Here is a 24,845-nt window from a genome sequence, read left to right as displayed (position 1 = left end):
TGCCTTGAAAAAGGTATAAATTTGGTGTTTGAACATCTTAACACCTGTTGTATTTCCAGAAAGGCTAAAACCTATTCTTATTTTTCATCATTTTTGACAATAGCATACATGTCCCATAGATATTTAAAAATATATATCAATAACAATGGCTCCCAGAGTCACGGTACCTTTTGGGTCTCTGCGATGGCCTCCTGGTATTTGTGACTGAGGCTGCCGATCACCTCCGTAATGAGCATCCACACCACGTAGTTGTGCACATCACTGTTCACGAACACAACGTGAGTGCGCGCACGCCAACAAACACGCAAGCACGCCACGAACGTTGCGCAAAGACGCACACAATAAACAAATTCTACTACCAATTTCTGTATTTACCTGGTAAGGCCCACTGGATGATACAGGTCAGAAGTGACCTGGCACTCACAAATGATAGCTAAACGAAGGGACTCATCATCGTGTGGAAATATATAATGCAGCAAAATACTCTGAAGGCGTTGTTGTTGATTCTAAACGTGGAGGGAACAACTGGAGGAGAAAATCCACACGACCACGGGGAGAACACGCAAACTCCAAATATACAGCAGCACTTTAAGATGTTTTTCTTGTTCATGTTTTTGTTTGTTGCGGTTGCACCCGATTCAAGAGCCGAATGGCTCACAGGGCTATACCAAATAAATGAACTATGGAACTATGAACTACAGCAGGCGTCAGGCTCGGGTTCGAAATCAAGACCTCCTGTAGTATACCAGGCGTCTCGCCACCATGGTGCCCAATTCAAACTAATCCAAATTAAACCACAAATTCTAACCCCCCCTAAGAGAAAATGGCCTTTGCACATTTGCACCACCTGGAGTTTTTAAAGGGTGGTTTATCCAAATATGACAAATTGATTTCAAAATCCGATTTTTTTTTCAAAATCTCAATATATCAGGAATTAGTTGTTTAACCTCTCAACCAAAGAGAGTTTGTATCCCAAGAATTCTGAAGGGTTCAAGTTGAAGTCATTAACGGGGTGAGAAATCAAGAGGCCAGAATAATCTCATTTGGAAGCTACCTTTGCCATCAACATGGCAAAAGTAATGAATAAAGAATAGCAAGAAATATAAAATCTTTGCAAAGATGCTCAACACAAAAGTGGAATCATAGTGTCTGTAGCTCAATCTCTTGTGTAATTTTCGAAGCGCATGCTAAATAGTGAGGTCAAGTCTGCTGCAGATTACTTGTGCACATGCTCTTAAATGACACAATGAGAATTTGCATTCTGAAATTGTCGCATATTGAGAGGAATTATTTCGACTTAACACAATTTGCGACAACAGGATAGAATTTTCCATGCGCAGACTTGGAACAGGGAAATGAGTTCCCCACGGTACTGGAAATAGGTTAAACACAATTACGCTGAACGTAACCTAAAACGGAGAGATTAGACATGCCTTTTTGCAAGGTGTGACAAGCGGGTCGTGAAATAAATACGAAGACAAAGTCTACCCCTGTAGCCTTCCGTAGACTGGCAAGGCGGCGCTTCTCAGCCGGGGGCAGCGCAGAACCCTGGGGGCATGCGGCAACGTCCCAGGGAGGCACGCGAGCTGATTTACAAATGTGTGAAATTATATTATACATTAGTCATTGGTGAATAATCATGTATGAATCTGCCAATGTAAAATGACTACGATAAAATGTTAATTGATACGGTAACCTAGAATGGTATAAAATACCTTTCTAAACCCATTGACCGTACACAACGTGGTTTCCTTAAGAAGCCAGCGAGCGTGAGCAAGTTACGACGTGCATGCAGAGTGCCCATTGGATTTCTTTATTTATTCGCTTGCAGTTACTATCTCGTTAGGATACCGCACAAAATGGACAATTGGTTAAAATGTTGACGTGCATTAGTCATGCATTTATTATCTCAGAACCATGTTGGGTCAGGCTGAATCAAAATTCAACAAGGCGGGGTTCAGCAGCCAAACAAGATTGAGGGCGACTTTGGTAGGCCAAGTGCTGTTACGGGAGCATCTACGAAGGCAGAGACGGCGGACTAAGGGATCCTGTGGCCAGCACCTCCTCGTGCCGCTGTTTACACACCGCACCAGGCACTCATTTGAGGCTGAGTCGACCTAGGGGAGGCCCAGGACTGGTTCAGATATTCGACACCCAGCTTTTGCAGGTGTGTAGCGCGGTGAGCGTTAGCTACTGCTCCACCGTTCCCCAAACACACATATGCGTACACACACCCCCCCCACCTCATGCACAGATCGGCTTGATGTGACAGCGTTATTAAAAACATGATCTGTGCTTTTTCGGGAAAAATAGAGGAATAACCTCGAAGAGGTGTGGGGCAAATCCATCCGATAATCTGCAGATTAAGCACAATTATATTCTGGAACATCGTAATGGATATTAACGGATAACATGATGTTTGAGTTGCGACAATCAGTCGACAGGGTCGATCGAGGACTCAGACCCCTTTAAAAACAGAGGCCACCTCCACATTCTACCTTCCGAAGGTGGGAAACCCTCCCCAACAAAGCCACGCGCCCAGCGTGATGTTGCTAATGATGCCCCGCCCATCACCTCCCGTTCAGCGGCACACATGGGAACGGAGGTGAGACGCCCCCCCTCCCCCCCAGCTATCTTTCTGTTATCCGATTAGTCGAGTAATGGAACCGATGGTTGGTAAAGCAATCGATTACTTCAAATCGTCGGATCACCTAGCTCTAATTAGGATCCGCCAATATAATCACCCCCCTCTTTACCGATGCAAAGAGTGCTGTGACTGTGTACATGCTTAGTAGCACTTAACCCTTTCTCAATCCAATAACGTACGTACGTGTACATCACGAGTTTTTCTTCCGATTCCATCCTGATGACGGTCACGTATGTATGTGTACGTACGTCGTGAAAGATAAACCACAAGTAAACTAAAATAAAATAACTTAATCAGTACCGAGACTCTCACAAAGCCATGCGGGAGGGCGTGTGGCACAGTTTGGTGCCAGCTATCGTAGAGTGTGGTCGCATCACGACAGTTCTCTGGAGTCTTTGCAGTGTCTTTAAAAACAACGGCGCTACGCCTCTCTAAATACAATTAACGCCGAGCCGCTTGTGCGTTCCGAGATTCGGAGGAGAGCGGGACAGCCGCCACCCTGCAAGCACACATCGAGCTGTAATCTGCGTAGCACATGAGGCGCGTGTCCGAGGCTCTCCGCAGCTTTAAGCTGACAGGGCATCCTTTTCTCACCACAAGGGAACTCAAGAAGCTGGCGAACGTTCGGAACGTTCTGTAAAACAGCAGTAATTGTTGGTAATTCCACAAATTATCCCAAGATGCCGGTACGACGTGGACTGTTCTCGTGGAAGTCGTTGGCTCTTAATGACCGGACGATGATGAACTTATTCTTAGCTCTTTCGGTAAAGTCACGTTGAAGGGAAACAATAAAATAATAAAATATATAAAACAATACAAATTCTCACGACGTTTCGACCATAACACAAACGGTCGTCATCAGGTGCGTCGGTTCGCATTTTTTTTTTCCAAGACAGAGGTTCTTTGTAAGCCATCTGGTTACCATGAGAGATTCGTTCATGAGGCTATCCACATATACAAGCACAGAGACAATTTCAACCGAGAAGATGGATTCTGGCTTAGCAATCATTGGAAAGATTTGATAAACCATTTCAGGTCTTAATTGATTGTTCACGCTTACAGTGGCTTTCAGACAGCATACATTAATTTTTCGTCTCCCCCCTCCTCTTTTCAGAACATAGATGGACTCGTCCTTCTAAATAAACTGCCAAATCGCTGCGCGTGGCGCTGACGTTTTTTTAAAAATAAATAAATACACCGTTTAAAAGTAAACAAATTAATGCAAACCGACACACCTGATGACGACCGTTTGTGTTATGGTCGAAATGTCGTGAGAATTTGTATTGTTTTATATATTTTATTATTTTATTGTTTCCCTTCAACGTGACTTTACCGAAAGAGCTAAGAATATGAATTACTGCAGTCACGAAAACTTTAAATCAAGACGATGAACTTGTTTTGGAGTGATCCCTGTTGGGGAACTGAGGTTTGATTGGTGGCTGAGAGGCCTGAATCCAAAGGCAAGGGCACTTGCCACGTGGTCAACCTGCAGGCTCAAGTACCAACAAAACACTCGGTGTGTGTGGAGCAATGGTTGCTTGTACTGCAACACGATCCCCGAGTCCTGGGTCTCCCCTAGATGGACTCAGCCTTTAAATCAGTACTTGGTGTGGTGTGTAAATGTCAGCACTGAGGAGACAGAGGCCACTGGGGCGTGGTGCTAACAGCACTTGTCCCAACAGCCTCTGTTGGCTACATGGGGTATCTTTGTCTTTGTGTGTGTTAATGCGTATATGTGGTCTTAAAGTGCAGATAGCCTGGCACAAGCGCCGTGGTGATGTCACCGCCACTTATTGGCGAATGGCGGTTGTTGTTGTATATGTGTATATAAACACACACCTGGGTGGATGACTGTTCAGGATGTCAGACAACTGCTCCAAATATTCAGGAGCCGACACCAGAATTTCCTCGCTCGCCTCCACTTCAATGTCAACCGTTTTCAAAACCTCGTTTATGAAGAGTGTCCAGTTGAAACCCTAAATACAAGCAAAGAGATAAACATTGTTCCATTAAGTCTCTGCACAGACCCGGTTCATTAGTTTTCCCTATTAATAGGGACAGCTGCGATCAGGGGATCACCTCGGCTTTAAAAAGCTACTGTGCTTGTTACATTCATGGGCACAATATAAATGCAAGATTTTGTTATTTTTGTTGTGATATTATTATGAATGTTCAACTCCTTCAGCAGATGTTCAAGCCAAGAGAACAGAGTTGGTTCTGAGCTGGTCTTAACAAAAAAAAACTAAGCAAAGTCTGTATGAACACAATTGCAGAATTGTGGAATCGAGGCCACTTCTTGCAAAATAGACTCACCCTGTTCTCTGAGTTTCTGGTTTAAAAAAAAAATGAAACGTGAACCTTCATTCTAACTTCAATTGCATCTCTGACGTGCTTTAAGCGGCAAAATATAAACATCGACAAACGTAGAGTGAACCTCTCTTGACGACCACCCCTGTTAACGACTAATCACTTCACGACGGACACCAAAGAGCCCAATGCGTTCGCTTACCCAGCATTCCCCTGTTAACGATCGGCTGTTGTTGGTACAATCAATATGAATTGATGTATTGATTAACCATGTTTATTTAAATATTATGTGTTTGCAATGTTGTTAGTATCTTGGTGTATTAATATCCATTGTTTAAATATACATTTTTATAAAAAATAGGGTGAAGAAGTGTAACTTTCGATGCTATCGGAGCGAATTAAGCCTTTAACGTGTATTTCCAATACTCGCAAAACGACCAAATCACTTAACGGCCGGTTTTGTGGAACCAGTTACCGTTGTAAACAGAGTTTATACTATACATATAAAGAATGGACCATTTGAATTGAAAAGAATAATAATCATCATGTACTCACATTAAGAGGAAACTCTTGCTGTAGCTGCAATAAGGTCATCCTGTTGAAAAGTTTCGTGACGTCCGTTCTGTTCTCAGCTGGAGTTATGGCCTGAGGATCGCACGTTTCACAGTCGACGTTCACGGCACAACCACGTGGTGATAGACCACAGCCCTCCTCTCTAGCTGCCGCTCAGATAAGTTGGTAATGTACTTTGCGAAAGAAGTTCAACGTACCGAAGGCGTGGAGAAGCTATTCCTCACTCGGGGCAAAACAGAACTTTCAAATGCCTTTGGCGGGTCACGCATTAGTACGCACATCTGTCACTGCAAAGGGTCTTGCAGTGACAGTAGTAACTGAGCGTGCAACAATCGGAAACATGCTGTTGTCAGGTCGCTTCGTTGAGCTATCATTTGTGGCCAGGTCGCTTCTGGAAAAGAGCTATATAACTCAATCGGCCTTACTTGGTAAAATAAAAATAGTTTAAGATTTTTAGTTTTAGTCCCTCGGAAAAATAGGAAATTGAAAGTTGCCAAAATTAACAGCAAAAAAGAGCAGTTTTCTGTGAGTAGAAACTATCGAGAGAGGTGTAATTCTTGAGATAGAGATGCAGCCCTATAATTACTTGATTATAAAATCAACTTAGGGGAGGCCCCATAACCAGTTCAGATAATCATAACCGGTGTTGGCCATAACTGGGAATTGTACTCGCGTGGTCGTGCTTATAGCACAGAACGCTTACCACCGCACTACCGCTACGAAAAACAAACACACACACACACACACTACCCTACGAGAACCACTGAAAATACAAGTGTGACCCTAAGGTGAGACACATGCCAAACGCTTAGATCTTTTTTTTCTCTCGCGTAATTTACTCAAGCGGAAAATCTTTATTTGGGAGAAAACGAAACGCAAATTTCCCATGTCACCCACTTCGCTTGGTGCGCGACGCAGCGAGAACCGTGGCGAGCGCCGGGGGAACGCGCGCAGATGGCAGTCGCTGTCCGTGGATCGCATTACCTCCGCTATTTCCATCTCCAGCCGAAAGACGCCTTCCATTTGCTCTTGAACGAAGTCAATATCGTCCGTGATATTCTTGTCCGCTCTGATTATCGTCGCCACAGCAATCATAGCCCTGAGATACGTGTCACGTACCTACATGTATATATATACAGGAGCGATAAGGGAAGACAGAGGGCATGGTGATAAAATAGAACAAATCTTCCAGAAGACAAAATGTGTGCTGGCTGTATTGTTATATTGGCCTTCATTGTTGATCTGTTGTTGTTACGTTCTGTGCCGTTATCGTCTTGGTAGAACGGCCTCCAATACTGGGAGCTATAAAGAGCCGCTCTAGATGATATTTGGCCTACTCTTCCATGCAGTTCAGGCGTCATGGAAGAGGTGGGAGTACCCCGATCTTTGCCCCACCATGCGTTCCATGCTTGACTGTGGCGCTACCCATGTGTGCTACCGAAAGGAGGTAGGCATTGGAGGATTTAATGTATGGTAAGATTATTTTCTCTTACTGTGGTTTTACCACCTGATGATGATTGCTTGTGTTGCAATCGAAACGTCGTGATTTATTCTTATTTTATTTAATACCTACGCGACTTTACCGAAAGAACCAGAGAGCATGGATTCGTGCAGTCACGAAAGCTTCAAATCTATTATTTAATAAACCTTCGCCATTGTCTAGAAATGTCGTGCCGGGAGGTGGAATCGAACCGGTGGCCTCCGGATCACAAGCGCGGCGTGCTCACCATTGCCACCACTGCAGCATACCAGAGCCCCATTCATGGTCAATATTTATTTCTGAGCTGCAGGAGTTTAAGCGGCGAGGAGCAGCAACGTGTTTTTTCTTTTCACAATGTGATGCCACCGCCGTCGCCACCTCACCTGACTGTAGTAGCCTTTGTCAAAGTAAAAGTCCCGGGTAGGGAGGCCCAGCGAGGGCTGGTCAATCTGTCGTTACAATAACAACGACAAGGTCACACGAATGGTAAGCAACAAAACAATCATCTCCCTGTGTAACGGTTTAAGACTGTTGCGGCTAAGTGTGGTTAGTAAGCAGCTATTCATACCAGCAAGTTATCAAAGAGTGAAGAGCCCAGAGCTGGCCCAGGACACGCTGGCGGTGGTGGGACGATGTCGCTCGGCTGGCCTGGGAATGCCTGGGAATTCCCCAGGAAGAGCTAGAGTCTGTGTGTAGAGTCATGTAGTGTATAGTGTAGTGTACAGTAGTGTAGTGCATAGTAGTGTAGTGTATAGTGTAGTAGTGTATAGTAGTGTATAGTGTAGTAGTGTATAGTGTGGTAGTGTATAGTGTGGTAGTGTATAGTGTAGTAGTGTATAGTGTAGTGTACAGTAGTGTAGTGTATAGTAGTGTAGTGTATAGTAGTGTATAGTAGTGTAGTGTATAGTAGTGTATAGTGGTGTATAGTGTATAGTAGTGTATAGTAGTGTAGTGTATAGTGTATAGTAATGTATAGTGTATAGTAATGTATAGTGTAGCAGTGCTGGAGTCTGTCGCCATGGAAAGGGACGTCTGTAGTAGTGAAGAGTCATGTAGTGTATAGTGTAGTGTACAGTAGTGTAGTGTATAGTAGTGTAGTGTATAGTAGTGTATAGTAGTGTATAGTAGTGTAGTGTATAGTGTATAGTAGTGTATAGTGGTGTATAGTGTATAGTAGTGTATAGTAGTGTAGTGTATAGTGTATAGTAGTGTATAGTGGTGTATAGTAGTGTATAGTAGTGTATAGTGTATAGTAGTGTATAGTGGTGTATAGTGTATAGTGTAGCAGTGCTGGAGTCTGTCGCCAGGGAAAGGGACGTCTGTAGTAGTGAAGAGTCATGTTGTGTATAGTTCAGTGTACAGTAGTGTAGTGTATAGTAGTGTAGTGTATAGTGTAGTAGTGTAGTGTATAGTAATGTATAGTGTAGTAATTGCTGGAGTCTGTCGCCAGGGAAAGGGACGTCTGGACCGCCACTACGCAACACGCTGCCGCCGCGACCCTCGCCATGACAAGCGTATTGAGAAACGGACGGACGAACGAAGTTATCATTGGGATGAAGTACTGTGGTTAGCAACACTCAGGACACTATCAAATACCTCTGACAAAGGTATGTGAAAGTCCTTAGCTTGGTATTAAGGTCCCCCCCCCCCCACTGTGCTCACGAGAGCGCTGCGAGTGACTGGGGGGGTCACACGCACGTAGATAGCGGAGGACTTGGAGTCGTTCACGTCGCTCGCGATGCCGACGTCGATGATCACCCGATTGCCGTAACGTGAAGTCATGAAAGCAAGAACCTCCTCGAGCCTCCACTGGCTGCCTGCGACACAAATCATCACGGGACGATTCATGAAAGAACAAAAAATCATCTCCTCCCAGCAGCACCTGAAGAAGCTTCCTGCAGCACGCAGAGGGAAACGTCGGACATAACGCCAAATATTTTTTTTTATTTTACCAGGTAAGGCTCAGTGACCAATACTGTATCACTTTTTTTGATAAGCGACCTCGCCACAAATGCTAGGTCAACGAAGTAGCTTATCACGTAGACATGTATGGCAGCCAAATAACTCTAAACGCATGTTTCTAAATGTGGAGGGAAAACCCAGAGGACGTGGAGAAAAATCCACGTGACCACGGGGAGGATATGCAACCTCCAAATATACAGGTGTCAGAGTCGAGATCGAACCAACGACCTCCTGCATACCAGGCGAGGTAGTTCACATCTCGCCACCGTGGTGCCCAACATACGGTACGACTAAAAAATCACAGCGGAGAGCTGTAAACAACACGTTACATTTACTCGCATGTTGATTCAGATGACGTACCGTTGTTTAAACACACGCAAATCAGTAGCAGAACCATGTCTGTCATTCTCTCCCGTTCACAGTCTTATTTTGTTTGCACAGTTATCGGTGACTGTGGTTGGAAGTGCGTCACCGTGCTACGCTTGAGAACCGGAATCCGAATCCAGGATCTCGTCGCTCTGTCCCCTGAGCCACCTTGCCGCCTTGGACGGAGAGATTTCTTCATCAAAAATGGATGGTTAATTTGCCCGGGGATTGGCAGGAGGTGTAAACTAGATTAGAAACTTTCGTGTAGTGTATAGTAGTCCCCGGGATTGACAGGAGGTGTAAATTGAGGATTATTTCCGAAAAAAAAACGAAAGGATTTAATTTTTAGAAGGGACCTCTGGGTAAGACCTTGAAGGAGTTTGCCAAATCTCTGCTCAACAGAGGGAGAGATCTTGGCTCTGGGTATCGGGAGACGAGGCTGCTGTGAAGGAGATGTGGGTGCTGCGGTGAGGATGGTGTTCTTGTGCACGCCGGGGAGACCATGATGGAATCCACGACAAGAGCTTCTAGACCAGGGGTCGGCAACCAAAATAACAAGACGAGCTTGTTTTTCTTCTTCTTCAGAATTCTGTTACAAAAACTCAATGCAAAGATTTTTTTTTAATTTTAATCGGGTAAGGCCCACTGAGCTGCACAGAAGCGATCCTGGCCACAAAAGATAGCTCAATGACGTGGCTTATCACGTGGACATTTATAGCAGCCGAATACTTAAACGCTTGTTTTCTTAAGGTGTGTCAGGGTCAGGATCGAACCCACGAACCTCCTGTATACCAGGCGAGGTAGTTAACATCTCGCCACCACGACGCCCCCATATATAGGCACAGGTGGCCGACGCCTGCCCTGGACCATCGCGGACGCTGCACTCCTACCGTAGGTTGAATTCCAGTCGACGGTGGCAACGGGCCACTCGAGCACATCCTCCAAGAGCCACAGCAGAGGCTCGGAATCTCTTTCCTCAATAGCTTCTGTAACAACACACCGTTCACGAGTCACGTGAGCCTGCGTGGCTAGCAATGGGATCTCACACACTACGCACGGCAGTGCATGCAGACGTTCAAGCCGCCCATCGCGAGTGTGCCAGCGGTCAAAGTTTGCGGACTTTCTGAGATATAAAATGCGCGCTTTTGACAATCTTACAGGCCGTGACGGGGGGTATTTGATAATTCTTTACCGCTGTGGTTCGTGAGGCTTCGTGAAGGCGGGAGGGGGGGCATAGATGTTGGAGCACAGTACAGTAGAACCACCGGATATCGCCGCACTATCTTCTGGTGGCAAGAGTAGGCGCGCGGCAGCAGCCTATAACACCTGTGCTGTGCACTGTGATCGCCCAATCCGAGCGCTGCCCAGGCTCAATACCTGCTTAGTTCCTGTGATCCGAGGAGATCGAGAGCACTCCGGGTGGACGTGGTGTCAAGCGATTAAAAAAGAGAGAAAGTTAATTGAAATATAAATTACATATTTACATGGAACATTGTGCTCTCAACTAATGGAGGGTCATTACACATTGCATGGATAGATCAACAGAGACATGCATTATTTAACACATTTATACTCATGAATGAGTCATATTGCTACATGTCATCTTTGGCCACGCAATATTAAACAACATGTTATAATCATTGAAAGGTAAAGGTGCAGCTCTGAAATTGCTTGCTCACGCCACGACTGCTAGAAGGGTCTCCACTAAAGGTAGCCCCTTTCAAGGGCATGTTTGGCCTACTCTTCCACGCAGGCCAGACGTCGTGGAAGAGGCGGAAGTACCCACACTTTGCCCCACCACATTCGACCTGCCGATATACGAACTGTGGTGCACCCTTTGATGCTTCTGGGTGGACAGAGGAGACGGCAAGGGTATTTATGAAACCTGCAGCGTTGCTTTGAACTTCTGTTCCGGGAGGCCGAATCGGTGATCTCTGGATTTCACGTCCAGTGTGCGAACCGTTACATCACAAAACAATGTCCATTCACAATACACTCCCAAGAGATGTTGGTTGTTGTTGTCGTCGGCAATGTAGATTGTGATTGAACCCATGCATTAAAGTACGTTATGTATTTTTTTGTTTGTTCGCAATACGTGATGGGAATCGAATGAGAGGCCTTTTGAATTGCGAGTCCATCGATAGAAGTGCCACTTCAAAGACTGCTTAAAGGGCACCTCGTGAAGTTTCCTGATACGTGCCATTAACCCAGCACATAGCAGAGTAAGTGCAGGAATGCAGACGTCATGTCGACTTGCAAAAGTATGCTGGGATACCAGTAATGTTTTTGCTCATGAAGATATATTTGTTCAATACGTACGTATTTTACATTCATATATCCTGCATCTATATTATCCCTTGCAATCATTCCAGCATGCTGTAAAATGCAGGAATGCTGATGTCATCTCGACTCGCAAAGCATGCTGGGATTCTAGTTATGTTATATCTCTGTGCATATGTTTGCATATATACAGCGTATTATCCGTGCACATTCACCGCTCTCCTCCGAGGACAATGGGAGCCCCTCAAGGCAAATGCGTCTTATCGCCTTGCCTCCGGACACTTCATCCTTAAGCACCCCTCTGCCGCATTCTAATGCATTCCTCCCATTCTGTCATGTACACTGCTTTAGTTGCAATCCCACCCGAATGCACTGCAGCGCAGGTTTCTCTTCTCTTAATGGAGACGAAGGAAGCTCTGTAAATGTTGCACGCTAATCTCTCAACGTGTGTGGGTACGCAGTGGTTTGCTCGTGGCGATGTGAAGCCAACGAACCGAGTTCCCAGCTCCGATTAGCGCGGTTGGCTACGTACGGTGCGAAAGAATTTCAGGATGGTCAAACCCCCACTCCTCCACTTCCCCATTCCACTTCAGCATCACAGAAAACGCTGTGATGTTCTTTAGCACTGTACCGTGCGTTGCTCGGCACGATGGCCGACGTTTCATTCCACGAATCAGCACCTGAAAAAGACCGCGGCCCAGCCCGCAGAGCGACATCGTGGCGAGCAGTGCGTGCTACGACTTGAATGCAACAGCTCATCAGATAACTACTTCGTATAGCCATTAGTTTGTCTTTTTGCCACACTAGGTGGTGCACTGCCTCACATGCCCTGGTATAGTGGTGTATGTCACGTGGCAATCAACGATTTTTGTTTAATTCATTCAAGAGCTGAAGTGAGCTGAATTATGCAAAAAAAAGTATAATTATACAGCTGCATGTAAAAGCCGTGGTTTGATGTCAAGTGATTGCAAGCTGGATTTAAGGCCGTGATCTGTGGTGGCGATATGATGAACTTCTTTCGCACCATATGTAGCCAACCGTGCTCATCGGAGGTGCAGGGGAAGGACAACAAACTAACCACAAAAAGGAGTTCCAAAGAAATTGTTTTTTTCATCTCGAATTTAGCTTAGCTTGACAATATTTTCGTGCGTACACCCGAGACCAGGCCAAGCCCATCGACACGCCACACTCGAAAAATACCGTGGGGTTTTCATGACAAGTGTCTGAAACCAAGATCTCGCCTGGTCCAGAAATCTCAACGGCGGAGGGCCCGGCGCTCTGCGCGTACGCCCGCACCGTACGTTCTCAACTTCCTCCACGTCGTACGTGGCCAAGCCGTGCCCACCTGGTGGGCAGCGGCTCTGCGACTTCTCCTTGTGGACACGGCCGGCTGCTCGGTGGTGTTGTTCACCCCCCCCACCCGCCTGGTCGCCACTCACCCTCGTCCATGCAGGACAGGTAGAGCCGCTTGGCCTTCGTCACCGCGTCTCTGTCCCCGCTGCCGGCGGCCTCCTCCAGCAGCCCTGGGGACAACGGGAGAGGCGTTCTTATATTTTTTTTGCGGGGGGGGGGGGGGCGAGCGATTCGAATGAAGCGTGGCGGTGGATGTTGACGATGCGATAAGAGGCGCCGGCGGGCTGACAGTGAAGAGCACCTCAGTAGCACAGCGCAGGATGGAATTCCGTTTTGAAATGTACATCGTAAAAAAAGCCTGCGTGTGCATCCCTGGCCTGATATGTCATCTACGTGCCGCGAAGAAGGGCGAATATCAAATATGCTGCCTATTATACAGTTTTTTTTCCTTTTAGTGAAAATTATTAACAAATGTGCTATTCGTACTTAATCACCACAACCAACGCAGTATCACAATAATATTCTTCCAATTCTAACCAAGTATAGATTTCACTTACAACTTATACAATTTTATGATAATATATAACGTATTACATTTTAACATTGGCTCTTGTTTTCACTTTTCATTAAAGTATCAGGATCGTGAGAGATGCCAATGACCTGTGGAGGCCTTCATCCAGCAATGGATTGACCGCGGCTGACGATCAATATGGCAGGCTTTTTTTGCTGGTAAAATTGGAAGAACATTAATTTTGTTCATTATAATTACAAAGTGGCCTTAAAATAAAAAAAAAATGCTGAACCACCCGGCTTCGCACTATCCCGGATGGCGGCGAGTAATCATAAACTCAGCATGGGCGATGTGGGCCACATCCGATGCACAGTGGCGCTTATTAAAAGACAGCTCCCCTCGCACTGCAACGGCAGCGAACTTCAAACACCGGAACGCACCGTGAATAGTCCCCCCCCCCCACCCCGGCAGAACAACAAAAAAAAACTTCGTTCGGCATCCGACGATATTTCTTAACTGGCCATCTAAACTTGATCTACCCTTGCAAATGTTATGTCCATGCTGACGGAAGGCGAATAAGACTGCACCGAGGCAGCAATGGCATGGAATGCCTGTGATTCAGCACTCTAAAAGGCGCGCATTAGTGCGTCGTACAGATCTGTGAACCTCCCAGACCCGCTGGGCAGGAAGAAGGGAGTACAGCAAGTGGGTTATGAAGCCTGGGCTGTGTTGATCTTTGAGTGGCTGTGTCTTCTTACTCGTTCAGAAACATCATCTTTATGTTATGTATTTATCCTGGGGGAATCCGATGAACTACGAATCTATTTTTTTTTTACACAAATGTTTTCTCTCTGGACACTTCGTTTTTTTCCCACATGCAAAAACATATTTCAATATGAGTGGCCAAATAGCTCAATGCAGGGGCCTCCTGAAAGAGTGTCTTGGGAGTCAACGAGGCTTTCCTGAATACATTAAGTGACTAAATAAATCATGGTATCCATCACTTATTTATCGGTTGAATCACACGTCCGTAAATATTTATGAGTTCCTGCTCCTGATTTACCGCAAACACAGCAACTGCCACATCCCGCTGAGCAGTGGTGATGTCACCGCAGCGTTAGTGCCAGGTTAGGTGAACTTTGAAGTCAATTGGAGGGGCGACGGCTTGCCGATGAAGAGTTCACAAGAGAGACTGAGGTATTACGAGCTAACAGATTGTGATGTGCTGTCAACTCCCTGGCCCTGTTCAAGTCAAGGTTCAAGATCTTCCCCCTTCTCCCTCTGTCTCTGACTGTCTGCCTCTTTCTTCCTTTCAATAATATAGAAACATAAGAAACATGCATTTAGAGTATTCGGCTGCCGGCTATAGACTTACACATGATAAGCCACTTCAATTACCTATCATTTGTGGCCAGGTCGCGTTTGAAAAAGGAGCCATATAGCTCAGTGGGCCTTACATGGTAAAATCAAAATAGTTAAATATAAATATTCCCACTGCTTCTGCACATTGTCTAGAGATACAGTCGCATCTCTAGACGACGTATGAATCAAGTGGATTCAATTGCAAGCGCATTTGGAAAAGCACTCCTGAGATGCAATTGCAAATCCACACACTCAGACACACACCCACACTGTGAAATAACGCAACCGGCATCTGGGAAGCATGGAAAGTAATCGATGCACAATCTCAGATAAATCAGCATTTCCAGGGATATCTGTAGTTGCACTGTAATGACTCATGCGTGGCAACGTGGGATTATCAACGTAAACAAAAAAAAACAACAGCTGTTCCATTACGGAGCATGCTACTCTGACGTGTCGGCCATCCACCAAAAGGTGGCCTGGTCCGGCCTTCTGGTTACGGCAGTCGAAATGTAATCTACAAGTTTTGTTGTTGTTGTTGTAAAATCCCTCCCGCGCCTCTGTCCACCCCAGCAGTGTAAGTGGGCAGGCCAAATATCCATTCTGGTGGAGGCCCCTCCAATCGCAGCGGTATGAGCAATTCATTTCAGGGATGCACCTTTACCCTTTACCTTGCATGATAATGATATTCACAATGCGGCCGTAAAGATGAAGGGTACCGTAATGAGTGTTAGGGTGGTGGTGGTGGTCGTTGTGGTGCTGTACACGCCTGCAATCAGGTCCATTTAAGGCCAATTTTCTGCTCAGTCTGATGCAACGCAGTCCTACTTTGCGGCTTGGGAACATTGCGTGAGGTTTAATACTTAACTTTTCAGGACAATTTCCAGATGATCGTCCAGAACGTGAAAGGTTCCATAATAGCCACTGTCTTCCGGAATGACTTGCTTCTTTGGCCATCCACCGCAAGCGAACTCGTAAAAATTATCACACGGGTTAGCCGCAGGGTTCATGCCCTCCAGCAAACGTGTGGCTGGGAAACAGAATAACAAACACATGCATACGTAACAAAGGCAAATATCAACCAGGTAGCTTTTAACACACTGTGGGGCAAGTGGTGTCATGGGGCACCTAATGAGGCCAGCACGGCACACAAGGGGGATGGATGGCCAGCACCACTTCGTGTAGCCTATTTGGCCCACCAATTCTGATGCTCACACAGTACACCAGGTACTAATTACAAGGCTGAGTCAATCTAGGGGAGGCCTCGTAATGGTTCAGATATTTACCACCGATGTTGGCCGTGAGCGGCAATCGAACACGGGTTGACGGCTTAGTAGCCTGGTGAGTTAACGACAGCGCCACCACTCCCCACGCGCCCGTGCACGCAGACACACACACACACGTGTGTGAAAAGAGATGCGCGATACACAGCCCCAGCTCCCACTTCCACACACCCAATGAACCTTTGCCATGAAATATTAGAGACCATTTTAAATAATTGATTTAACTCGCACCGCTCTTAGTGGTACGAGCCCTTTCAGAAAAAACGAGGGTTTCTATATAAATTATGATGATCCATCGCGGATGTACAACCAACCACTCGACGGGTCTGCCCCTGTCCGCGATGAGCAACTGGCCACGACTCGAGTGCAACCATCCCCCCACGGGATCCACTACGGACATCGAGCAATTCCTGAATTCTCATTTCAACAAAAAAAATTCCCCAACGCACACAGAGAGCATCAGCATCAGCAGTGCACTCGTAATTAAATTGGCTCGGCCTCACATTTATCGTGGGGCATCTCCGGCATTTTTAAATTCACGTCACCGACTGTCGGAGCGAGCCGAAACGAGCCGGAGCGAATGGAGAAAACCAGCCGGACCGAGCGGAATGTAAATGCCCCCCTATTCGTGGAAGTGCTGCGATCGAGTTTGCGGCGAGAGGCACCGGTGTGGGTTGGGATGCATAGTTGGCAGCAGGGGGTGGACACGGGGGAGCGCGAGTGGTTTTAGAATCAACGACAACCAAGTGGTCAGCAGTGCACAGCTCCGCATCACCTATGCATGTGTATGTATGTATGTTGAACTTTTGTGGCACCCATAGGTAGCCAACCGTGCTAATCGGAGGTGCGGGCGGGGGGGGGGGTAACAAAACTAAACATAAAAAGCAGTTCTCAAGAAATGTGTTTTCCATCTAGTTTTAAAAGGCCATAGCTCCAAGACAATAACAACAATAGGCTTGTGTGCCTCCAGAGACAATTCTTTTGCGCCTGACGAGGTCAGCTGTAGGTTTTGCAGCGCCGAGAATGACTTAGTAGGCCAAAGGAAAGTGACTAAATCTTGGAGAGATAGCAAAAAAAATGCTGAAAATTACAGATATCGCAGCGATATGTATGACAAGTCATGGTCAAGGGGTTATCATGGCCAATGGCATGAATGCCACATTTCACCATCACTTCCTTCCTTCTAATACATGCCACAGCTATTACGCAGTTCACACCCGGCATCCAAGATCAGCTCTTACACTCTCATCATCATCATCACCTAGATTTTTGGGCTGATATACATTTCTATGTGACAAGCTATTTCGTCGTGCTATTATTTGTGGCCAGGTCGCTTCTGAAAAAGAAGCTAATAGCTCAGTGGGCTTTTCCTGGTAAAATAACGTTTTTTTCTTTAGTGACTTTCTTACCTTTCCCATACTTGGCACTCCAATCGTGTATTTGTATTGTTTGTTGTTGTAACTTTATCACCTGCCCCTACTGGACATCTGTGAAAAAGAGCTTAATAGCTCATCGGATTCCTCCAGTATAAATATTACGATTCTAATCACTATGTAGCTTCGAGGATATCCCTCATCATCAACCTCTGGGTGCCAGTCCAATGCCCCGTCTTGCAAACCTGCTCTCCCTTCTTTCTGCATGCGCGTCCAACCAGTCACAACCTCCTTTTTCCAATTACATCTATACAACATTTTCCTGTCACATTAATGTGCATTGCATTATCGTGCTATGAAATAACTCCCTTGTGCGACGGACTGAATTGTCGGGGCCCTTAACAACAGTGGAGCAAGTCATTTAAACGTTCGGGAAAAGGGGGGAAAAGAGTAAAGTCAGTGACATTTCTTGCCAATGAGGATTGAGACAGCGCTCATCTCCTGGTTTACAGCCCTGAGCCAACGGTGGAATTTCCACATCCCTATCCACCGCCGACTTCCTTAGAACCTCACACAACCTTCCTTAGAACCCCACACAACCTTCCTTAGAACCTCACACAACCTTCCTTAGAACCTCACACAACCTTCCTTAGAACCCCACACAACCTTCCTTAGAACCTCACACAACCTTCCTTAGAACCTCACACAACCTTCCTTAGAACCTCACACAACCTTCCTTAGAACCTCACACAACCTTCCTTAGAACCTCACACAACCTTCCTTAGAACCTCACACAACCTTCCTTAGAACCTAACACAACCTTCCTTAGAACCTCACACAACCTTCCTTAGAACCCCACACAACCTTCCATAGAACCTCACACAACCATCCTTAGAACCTCACACAACCTTCCTTAGAACCTCACACAACCTTCCTTAGAACCTCACACAACCTTCCTTAGAACCTCACACAACCTTCCTTAGAACCTCACACAACCTTCCTTAGAACCTCACACAACCTTCCTTAGAACCTTACACAACCTTCCTTAGAACCTCACACAACCTTCCTTAGAACCTCACACAACCTTCCTTAGAACCTTACACAACCTTCCTTAGAACCTCACACAACCTTCCTTAGAACCCCACACAACCTTCCTTAGAACCTTACACAACCTTCCTTAGAACCTCACACAACCTTCCTTAGAACCTCACACAACCTTCCTTAGAACCTCACACAACCTTCCTTAGAACCTTACAGAACCTTCCTTAGAACCTCACACAACCTTCCTTAGAACCTCACACAACCTTCCTTAGAACCTTACACAACCTTCCTTAGAACCTCACACAACCTTCCTTAGAACCTTACACAACCTTCCTTAGAACCTCACACAACCTTCCTTGGAACCTCACACAACCATCCTTAGAACCTCACACAACCTTCCTTAGAACCCCACACAACCTTCCTTAGAACCTCACACAACCTTGCGACTGCGAGCCACTGGCTCGAGTGCCGAGCCACCTGACTCAGGAAAGGCTGGCATAATTTTGTCACTCACCTTTCAAACAACGATTGGATCACATAGATGCATTGCAAGTGGTTCAGATAATCGGAGCAGCTGTTATCTTTCCAACATGCAATTACCGGTGTTCGCACGGTAAAGAGAACGCACGCTTCTGGTTTAAGCAAACGCAGCAATGGCATTCTTAACACAGTTTACAATTTAATTGCGGGCATCATTTTCACACGAAAATATCCCATCTCACCTGCTATTGCACAGTCTGCTGATGTGCATGGTGTCACAGGATCTGTGGAACAATGACAGATGGAAAGAGCAAAATAATTAAAAAACAACAACTTAAAATGTACGTAGCTGGCTTGTTCGGGCGGCAAATAATGCGTAACGGCATTGACTCGGCATCGCTGAGAGCCTGGATTCAAACCCAGGTGAAGGAAGAAAGCAAGCCAACCTGGACTGGGTTATATCGTCTGGGTCTCATCAGAAGAGTCAGGCTTGTTAAGTAAATGCTGCGACGTTGCGAGAGCTGAAATAGCCACTATTCTTAAGAATGCTAAGAAACCCATTAGCAACATCAGCAAAAACGAACGCTCTAAACTCGTGAATTTAACAAGAGGGATGATATAGTCATCCTCTCGGCCGACAAATGTAATGCCACTGTCATTATGGATAAAAACTCATACAACAACAAAATCCAGCACCTACTCAATGATGGGAGTTACTCAAAAATTAAAAATTAAAAGTGATCCTACTAACAGCCTCACGATAAAAAAACCAACAAGATCATTACTAGTTCGACTTCCCTAATCGAACCATCCAAACGTCCCTCCCTAAAACCCTCGGCTGCAAGACCTCCCAGATTCTATGGTCTTCCCAAGATCTATAAAGAAGGTATCCCACTACGACCCATCGTGTGCATGATCAACTCTCCTACCTACAAACTAGCCCATTTTGTATCGGACACTCTGCTTCCCTTCACTGGCAAGACCACCTCAGCAGTACTTAACTCAACCCAATTGGTTTCTATAGTCAAGGACATTGCACTGTCTACTGACGATATCCTCGTCAGCTTTGATGTGGTCTCTCTGTTTACCAAGGTCCCAGTGCCTGACACCATAACATTAATTGAAGATTTAGTCCAGCATGGACTGAACCCTGATGTACCTGTGCTAGTTAGGCATTGCCTCACCAACACTTACTTTAGCTGGAATGGTACGTTCTACAAACAAAATGAGGGTACCCCTATGGGCTCCCCCTTGTCACCAGTGATGGCCAATGTTTTCATGGAGAAATTTGAATCAGACGCCATCCAGACATCCACCCTTCGCCCTTCCCTATGGAAGAGATATGTAGATGACACTTTCGTCATCTGGCCACATGGCCTCCCAGCATTGAACCATTTCCTAGACCACATTAATTCCAGACACTCATCCATCAAATTCACCATGGAAGTGGAGAAAGATGGCAAGCTGCCATTCTTGGATGTTCTATTTGAGAGGAGGACCGCTGGCTCTTTGGGACATTCTGTTTACAGGAAGTCCACCCACACAGACTCCTACTTGAAGCCTGATTCCCACCACCACCCGAGTCCAAAGAATTATCTCATCAAAACATTATACCATAGGGCTCATTGCATTTCTGGCCAACACCACCTGGCCAGTGAATTAAAACATGTACATCTGGCCCTCAAGATGAACGGATACTCTGACCGTACTATCCGCCAAGCTGTTTCTCCCACCATACAGAAACAACCACCTGATACTCCGATCAAAACCATCACGTTACCATACATAGCAGGCGTTACCAAAAATATTCCTAAAATTCTAAACAAACACAAGATCCAGGTTCGGTTCAATACAGTACACAAAATCCATGATCTGATCCCATCCGCAAAGGATGTCATTCCTGACTTACAGTACCTCGTTGTTTACAAATTGAGTTATACCTGTGGTGACTGCTATATCGGGGAGACGAAACGACATAGTTCTGACCGAATCCGCGCGCACAAATCAGATTTGAAACACGGCATAACAAATTCTTCGGCCGTGGCTGATCATTGTTTCAACACAGCGGCTTCTAATGACATTGTTTTCTCCGATACCAAAGTTCTCTGCAAACCTCCCGGTTATTACAAAAGATTTGTCCATGAAGCCATCCAGATATACAAACATAGACACAACTTCAACCGAGAGGATGGTTTCAAATTGAGCAACCATTGGAAAGATGTTATAAACCAAGTGAAACTTTAGCTGCTTTATAATTGTACAGCCATTTCCATTGCTTTCAGTGGGTTTTATGTCAAACTTTAGCTGCTTTATAATTGTACAGCCATTTCCATTGCTTTCAATGGGTTGTATGTCAAACTTTAGCTGCTTTATAATTGTACAGCCATTTCCATTGCTTTCAGTGGGTTGTATGTCAAACTTTAGCTGCCTTATAATTGTACAGCCATTTCCATTGCTTTCAGTGGTTGTATGTACTCCTGCATCTCTTCCCCCGAACTCCCTGCAGCATAACAAAAGGTGGCTTAACTCAGCCCCCCCCCACCCATGTCCCTTTCTGGCTCCTCCCCCCCCCCTTAACCTGTATATAATCCCGGTCGTCTCAAGAGCTCCCCACTTGGTACAGCTATTCTGCTGTGACTGTTCCACCTGAAGACGGAAGCTTGTGTTGCCTCCGAAACGTCGTGATTTAATTTATTTGTTTTCTTTCATTTTCTATTACCTACGTGACTTTACCGAAAACACCAAAGAGTATGAATCCTTGCTGTCACGAAAGCTTCAAATATAGAATAAATGCTGCTTTGTTGCCAGATGTTCTTGGCAAGAACACTCTGTTTAAATAATGTAATTCTGATAATACTGGTCTCCAATGCACACAGACTGGTAGGCTAAAATATATTACATTTCTCTGGAGGGACAAACAGAGGACTGTTTATTTATTTTAATACTTATAGAGCTCCACAACAATGCATAAAAAGTAGTGTTCTTTTAAATAGAATACTGAATACTCTCTGTATAAATGTAAACAATTTGCCAGGAAATTATAATATGTATAAAAAATACATTTTAAGTCCACCAGCGTATTGGATTTCCAGACTAATCTTATCGAGTGGAATAATCTTATATGATTCTTATTGCCGGTCCTGAGTAGATATACAATTTAATTCGGTGAAATTAAACCGGGGCAGCCACAAAAAGCCCATTTAAGTCACCACTCACACTGGAATATATTGCCTTTTCAGCCATTTACAAAAAAATATACAAAATTTACTGTGCACTGAATAATTACTTGGAAAACATTTATAGGTTGCGTGGAGACAGCTTGACTTTAAAATTAGGCATTAAGGTTTTGCATAACTCATCAAATTGCTGCACGCGTTTAAACGATAATGGCCACAATATTCACTCGGTGATTCCGTGCACCGTGTCATCTGCTGCACATTCCACAATGCAGCAGAGCGAGAGTCACGAGGAGGATCACGACAAGCGGAACCAGCCAGGTGGCTCAGCGGTCAGCCCATCGTCCCTCTGGGGTTGATAAAACAGATATCACTTTCGCGTAGGAACGTGGAATTTCCACAACTGGCTCAGGGCTATGAACGGGAGATAAGCACCGCCTCAACGCCCGTTTGAGCAGGAATTCAGTTACGAATTCTTTCCCCGCGCAGAACTAACGGCAAAATATGTTTAGTGAGTGGTCTTCAAATATTTACATATTACAATTAAGCTTCCAGAATTCGTTGTAGGGAATAGCTGTTTTCCATTGCCAGAGTAAAATTTCTGCTTCATTTTCAGCATACTTTATTGATGTGATGACCTGCCAGAGATGCACTCAGCAGGGCCATTTAAAAATGCGATCACATTTTACATTTAGAGAAAAAAAAATATTTGATGAAAAAAACGTCCTAAGCGGACGTCCGAAAACACTAAATGCATATATAATAACTGAGTTGTGTCAGCATATTTTCAACTAATGCCGAGCAAAATTAACCTGGTGTCCACTGCACAGGCCCCTTTCATGTTATGATCCACTATAACATTTTTCTTATTCACGGCTCTACATAAGTTTATCACTTATAAGTACCTACTTTGTCTACCCAGTAGCGTGTTTAGTTTATTGTCCTTCACCCCCACACCTCTGATTAGCACGGTGGGCTACGTACGGTGCGAAAGAAGTTAAACATGCATACGAAGTAGAAGTGGCTACACCACAGTTAGTCGATTGGTGGTGCATTAAAGGTAGAGTAGGCCAAAGTCTCATCAAGTGGAGCGTACGCATTCCCACGAAAGTGGGCGCTACTCGTGTCGCCATGGCGGACAAGCTGGCCCGGTGACACAGCGTCCTAGAATTACACGGTCAGAGAGGCACGGCACTGTTCTCTACAGCGGGCGCACACCTCCGATCGGAGTTAACCACCACGTGTAACTGCCGCGTTTCCGACGGCGCAACGACGATCTTGTGATTTGAGCAAACACAATGATAGGATAACGCACTTTCGCTCTGGCTTGTTATCCTGACATCGAGTGAGAATCATCGGACCCCGTGGAGTCAAACGAGCCACCATCTGCGACTCCAGGACAGATAATTCATCCACTTTACTTAAGCCACGTTGACGAATGACTTGGCAATGTCTCAGCATAAAGCACGTGCAAGGCAGCAGCCCCATTACACTCGGAAGGGGGGGATGGCTGTGTCCCACACATTGTAATGGCTGCTCACACACACACACACACGCTGTCTTACTGCAGTAACCTTCTTTCAATTCTTTCATTTGCAAGCGGGGCGACAGGCAGAGCAGAACACGTAGAGGCGCAAGCACGTCGCGTATCATTCTTCATTCTGTTTAGTATTTCTTGTTGTTGTTGTTGTCAACCTGCAACTTTCCCACTGCTGGGTTAAAGGCCTTCCCCCCAATGATTCTTCCTCTCCTCCCTCTCCCCAGCTGCTCCTGTCCAGCAGTGGCCTCCTCACTCTGGCTGCTGACACCTCTACCACGGCTGTTCGCATGCCGTATCTTGCCCATTTGCACTAAATGTTTCATATATATATTTTAAGCGGTCAACATTTGTACAAATATATTTAACATCAACTGCGCCATGCCTCCGCACCTCTGATTTGCACGGTTGGCTGCGTAAGGTGCGAATTGAGTTCAACGCACATACACACATACATACGAGGGTTTTTTTGTTGTTGCAGTACGTCCCCCCAACCCCACTCCCAACGAGGTCACCCTTTCAGGGCCCAAAGCGAGCACCTTTCCTGGTCCCCAAGAGGGCGATGAAGACGACGAGGGCGACGGCCAGCACAGCCGTTGTCACGGTCAAGCCGATCTCCAGGACGGTCCATCGAGGCCTCGACGGTTTGTCCACAATGTTGGCCTCACTCTCCGAAATCTGCATGTCAGCTCAGCACACCGGCCAGAGTAGCTGCGTCCGTTGACGAGTCTGCATCGTTGAGAATGAACGCACAGACTGACAATGAGGTTACTGCAAGGCTGCGTTGAACACGGAGTCAATCAGCTGTCTCACAAAGCACCTTCGTGTTAAGAGAACACGGCCCATGGAAGCAGATATTACAGAACTACTTCTGAAATCCCTTCGAGGGACCTCAGGCCATATTCGAGGAAACACATCGCCAGTTTTCGTCACGTGACTGTAAAATAAATAATTTTAATTCTCAAAGCTGGAATTTATCCACAATTAGAGAACCAAATTCAACACGATTGTTTTGGTGCAGTTATCAAGTCACTACACTTGAGAACCTAGTTTAGTCAGCACATTCCCCGGCCTTGATTGGAACCCAGGAACTCAGCGGTGCCAAACTCAGCTC

At 45.7% G+C, this 24,845-nt stretch overlaps 1 protein-coding gene across 10 annotated transcripts in view; it reads right to left on the bottom strand.

The window, feature by feature from the left end:
- The window catches only part of LOC116950457 (neprilysin-like), a 120,228-nt gene that overhangs the window by 46,928 nt on the left and 48,455 nt on the right, over window positions 1–24,845 (bottom strand). For 8 of the 10 annotated variants that reach the window (XR_012946430.1, XM_076072936.1, XM_076072938.1 and 5 more), the window contains 11 exons: window positions 24,271–24,460; window positions 19,261–19,302; window positions 15,710–15,871; window positions 13,055–13,138; window positions 10,226–10,321; window positions 8,706–8,824; window positions 7,391–7,456; window positions 6,512–6,646; window positions 5,510–5,599; window positions 4,487–4,623; window positions 168–261 (listed from right to left, as the gene is read on the bottom strand). Coding sequence is in view for 9 of the 10 variants with exons in the window: in XM_076072936.1 (XP_075929051.1) it covers window positions 168–261; window positions 4,487–4,623; window positions 5,510–5,599; window positions 6,512–6,646; window positions 7,391–7,456; window positions 8,706–8,824; window positions 10,226–10,321; window positions 13,055–13,138; window positions 15,710–15,871; window positions 19,261–19,302; window positions 24,271–24,415 (1,170 nt within the window). In the remaining variant the exon portion in view is untranslated. Of the gene's footprint in view, window positions 1–167; window positions 262–4,486; window positions 4,624–5,509; window positions 5,600–6,511; window positions 6,647–7,390; window positions 7,457–8,705; window positions 8,825–10,225; window positions 10,325–13,054; window positions 13,139–15,709; window positions 15,872–19,260; window positions 19,303–24,270; window positions 24,461–24,845 lie in introns of those variants that run through there. The other 2 variants (XM_076072943.1, XM_076072944.1) reach the window with 2 other exon arrangements.

This window comes from Petromyzon marinus, chromosome 39 (assembly GCF_048934315.1).
Source record: "Petromyzon marinus isolate PM22_M1 ecotype Great Lakes invasive population chromosome 39, UKy_Petmar_22M1.pri1.0, whole genome shotgun sequence".
Taxonomy (NCBI): Eukaryota; Metazoa; Chordata; class Hyperoartia; order Petromyzontiformes; family Petromyzontidae; genus Petromyzon; species Petromyzon marinus.
The sequence above is the reverse complement of the archived record's forward strand: the minus strand, read 5'-3'. Positions and strand labels throughout refer to the sequence as shown.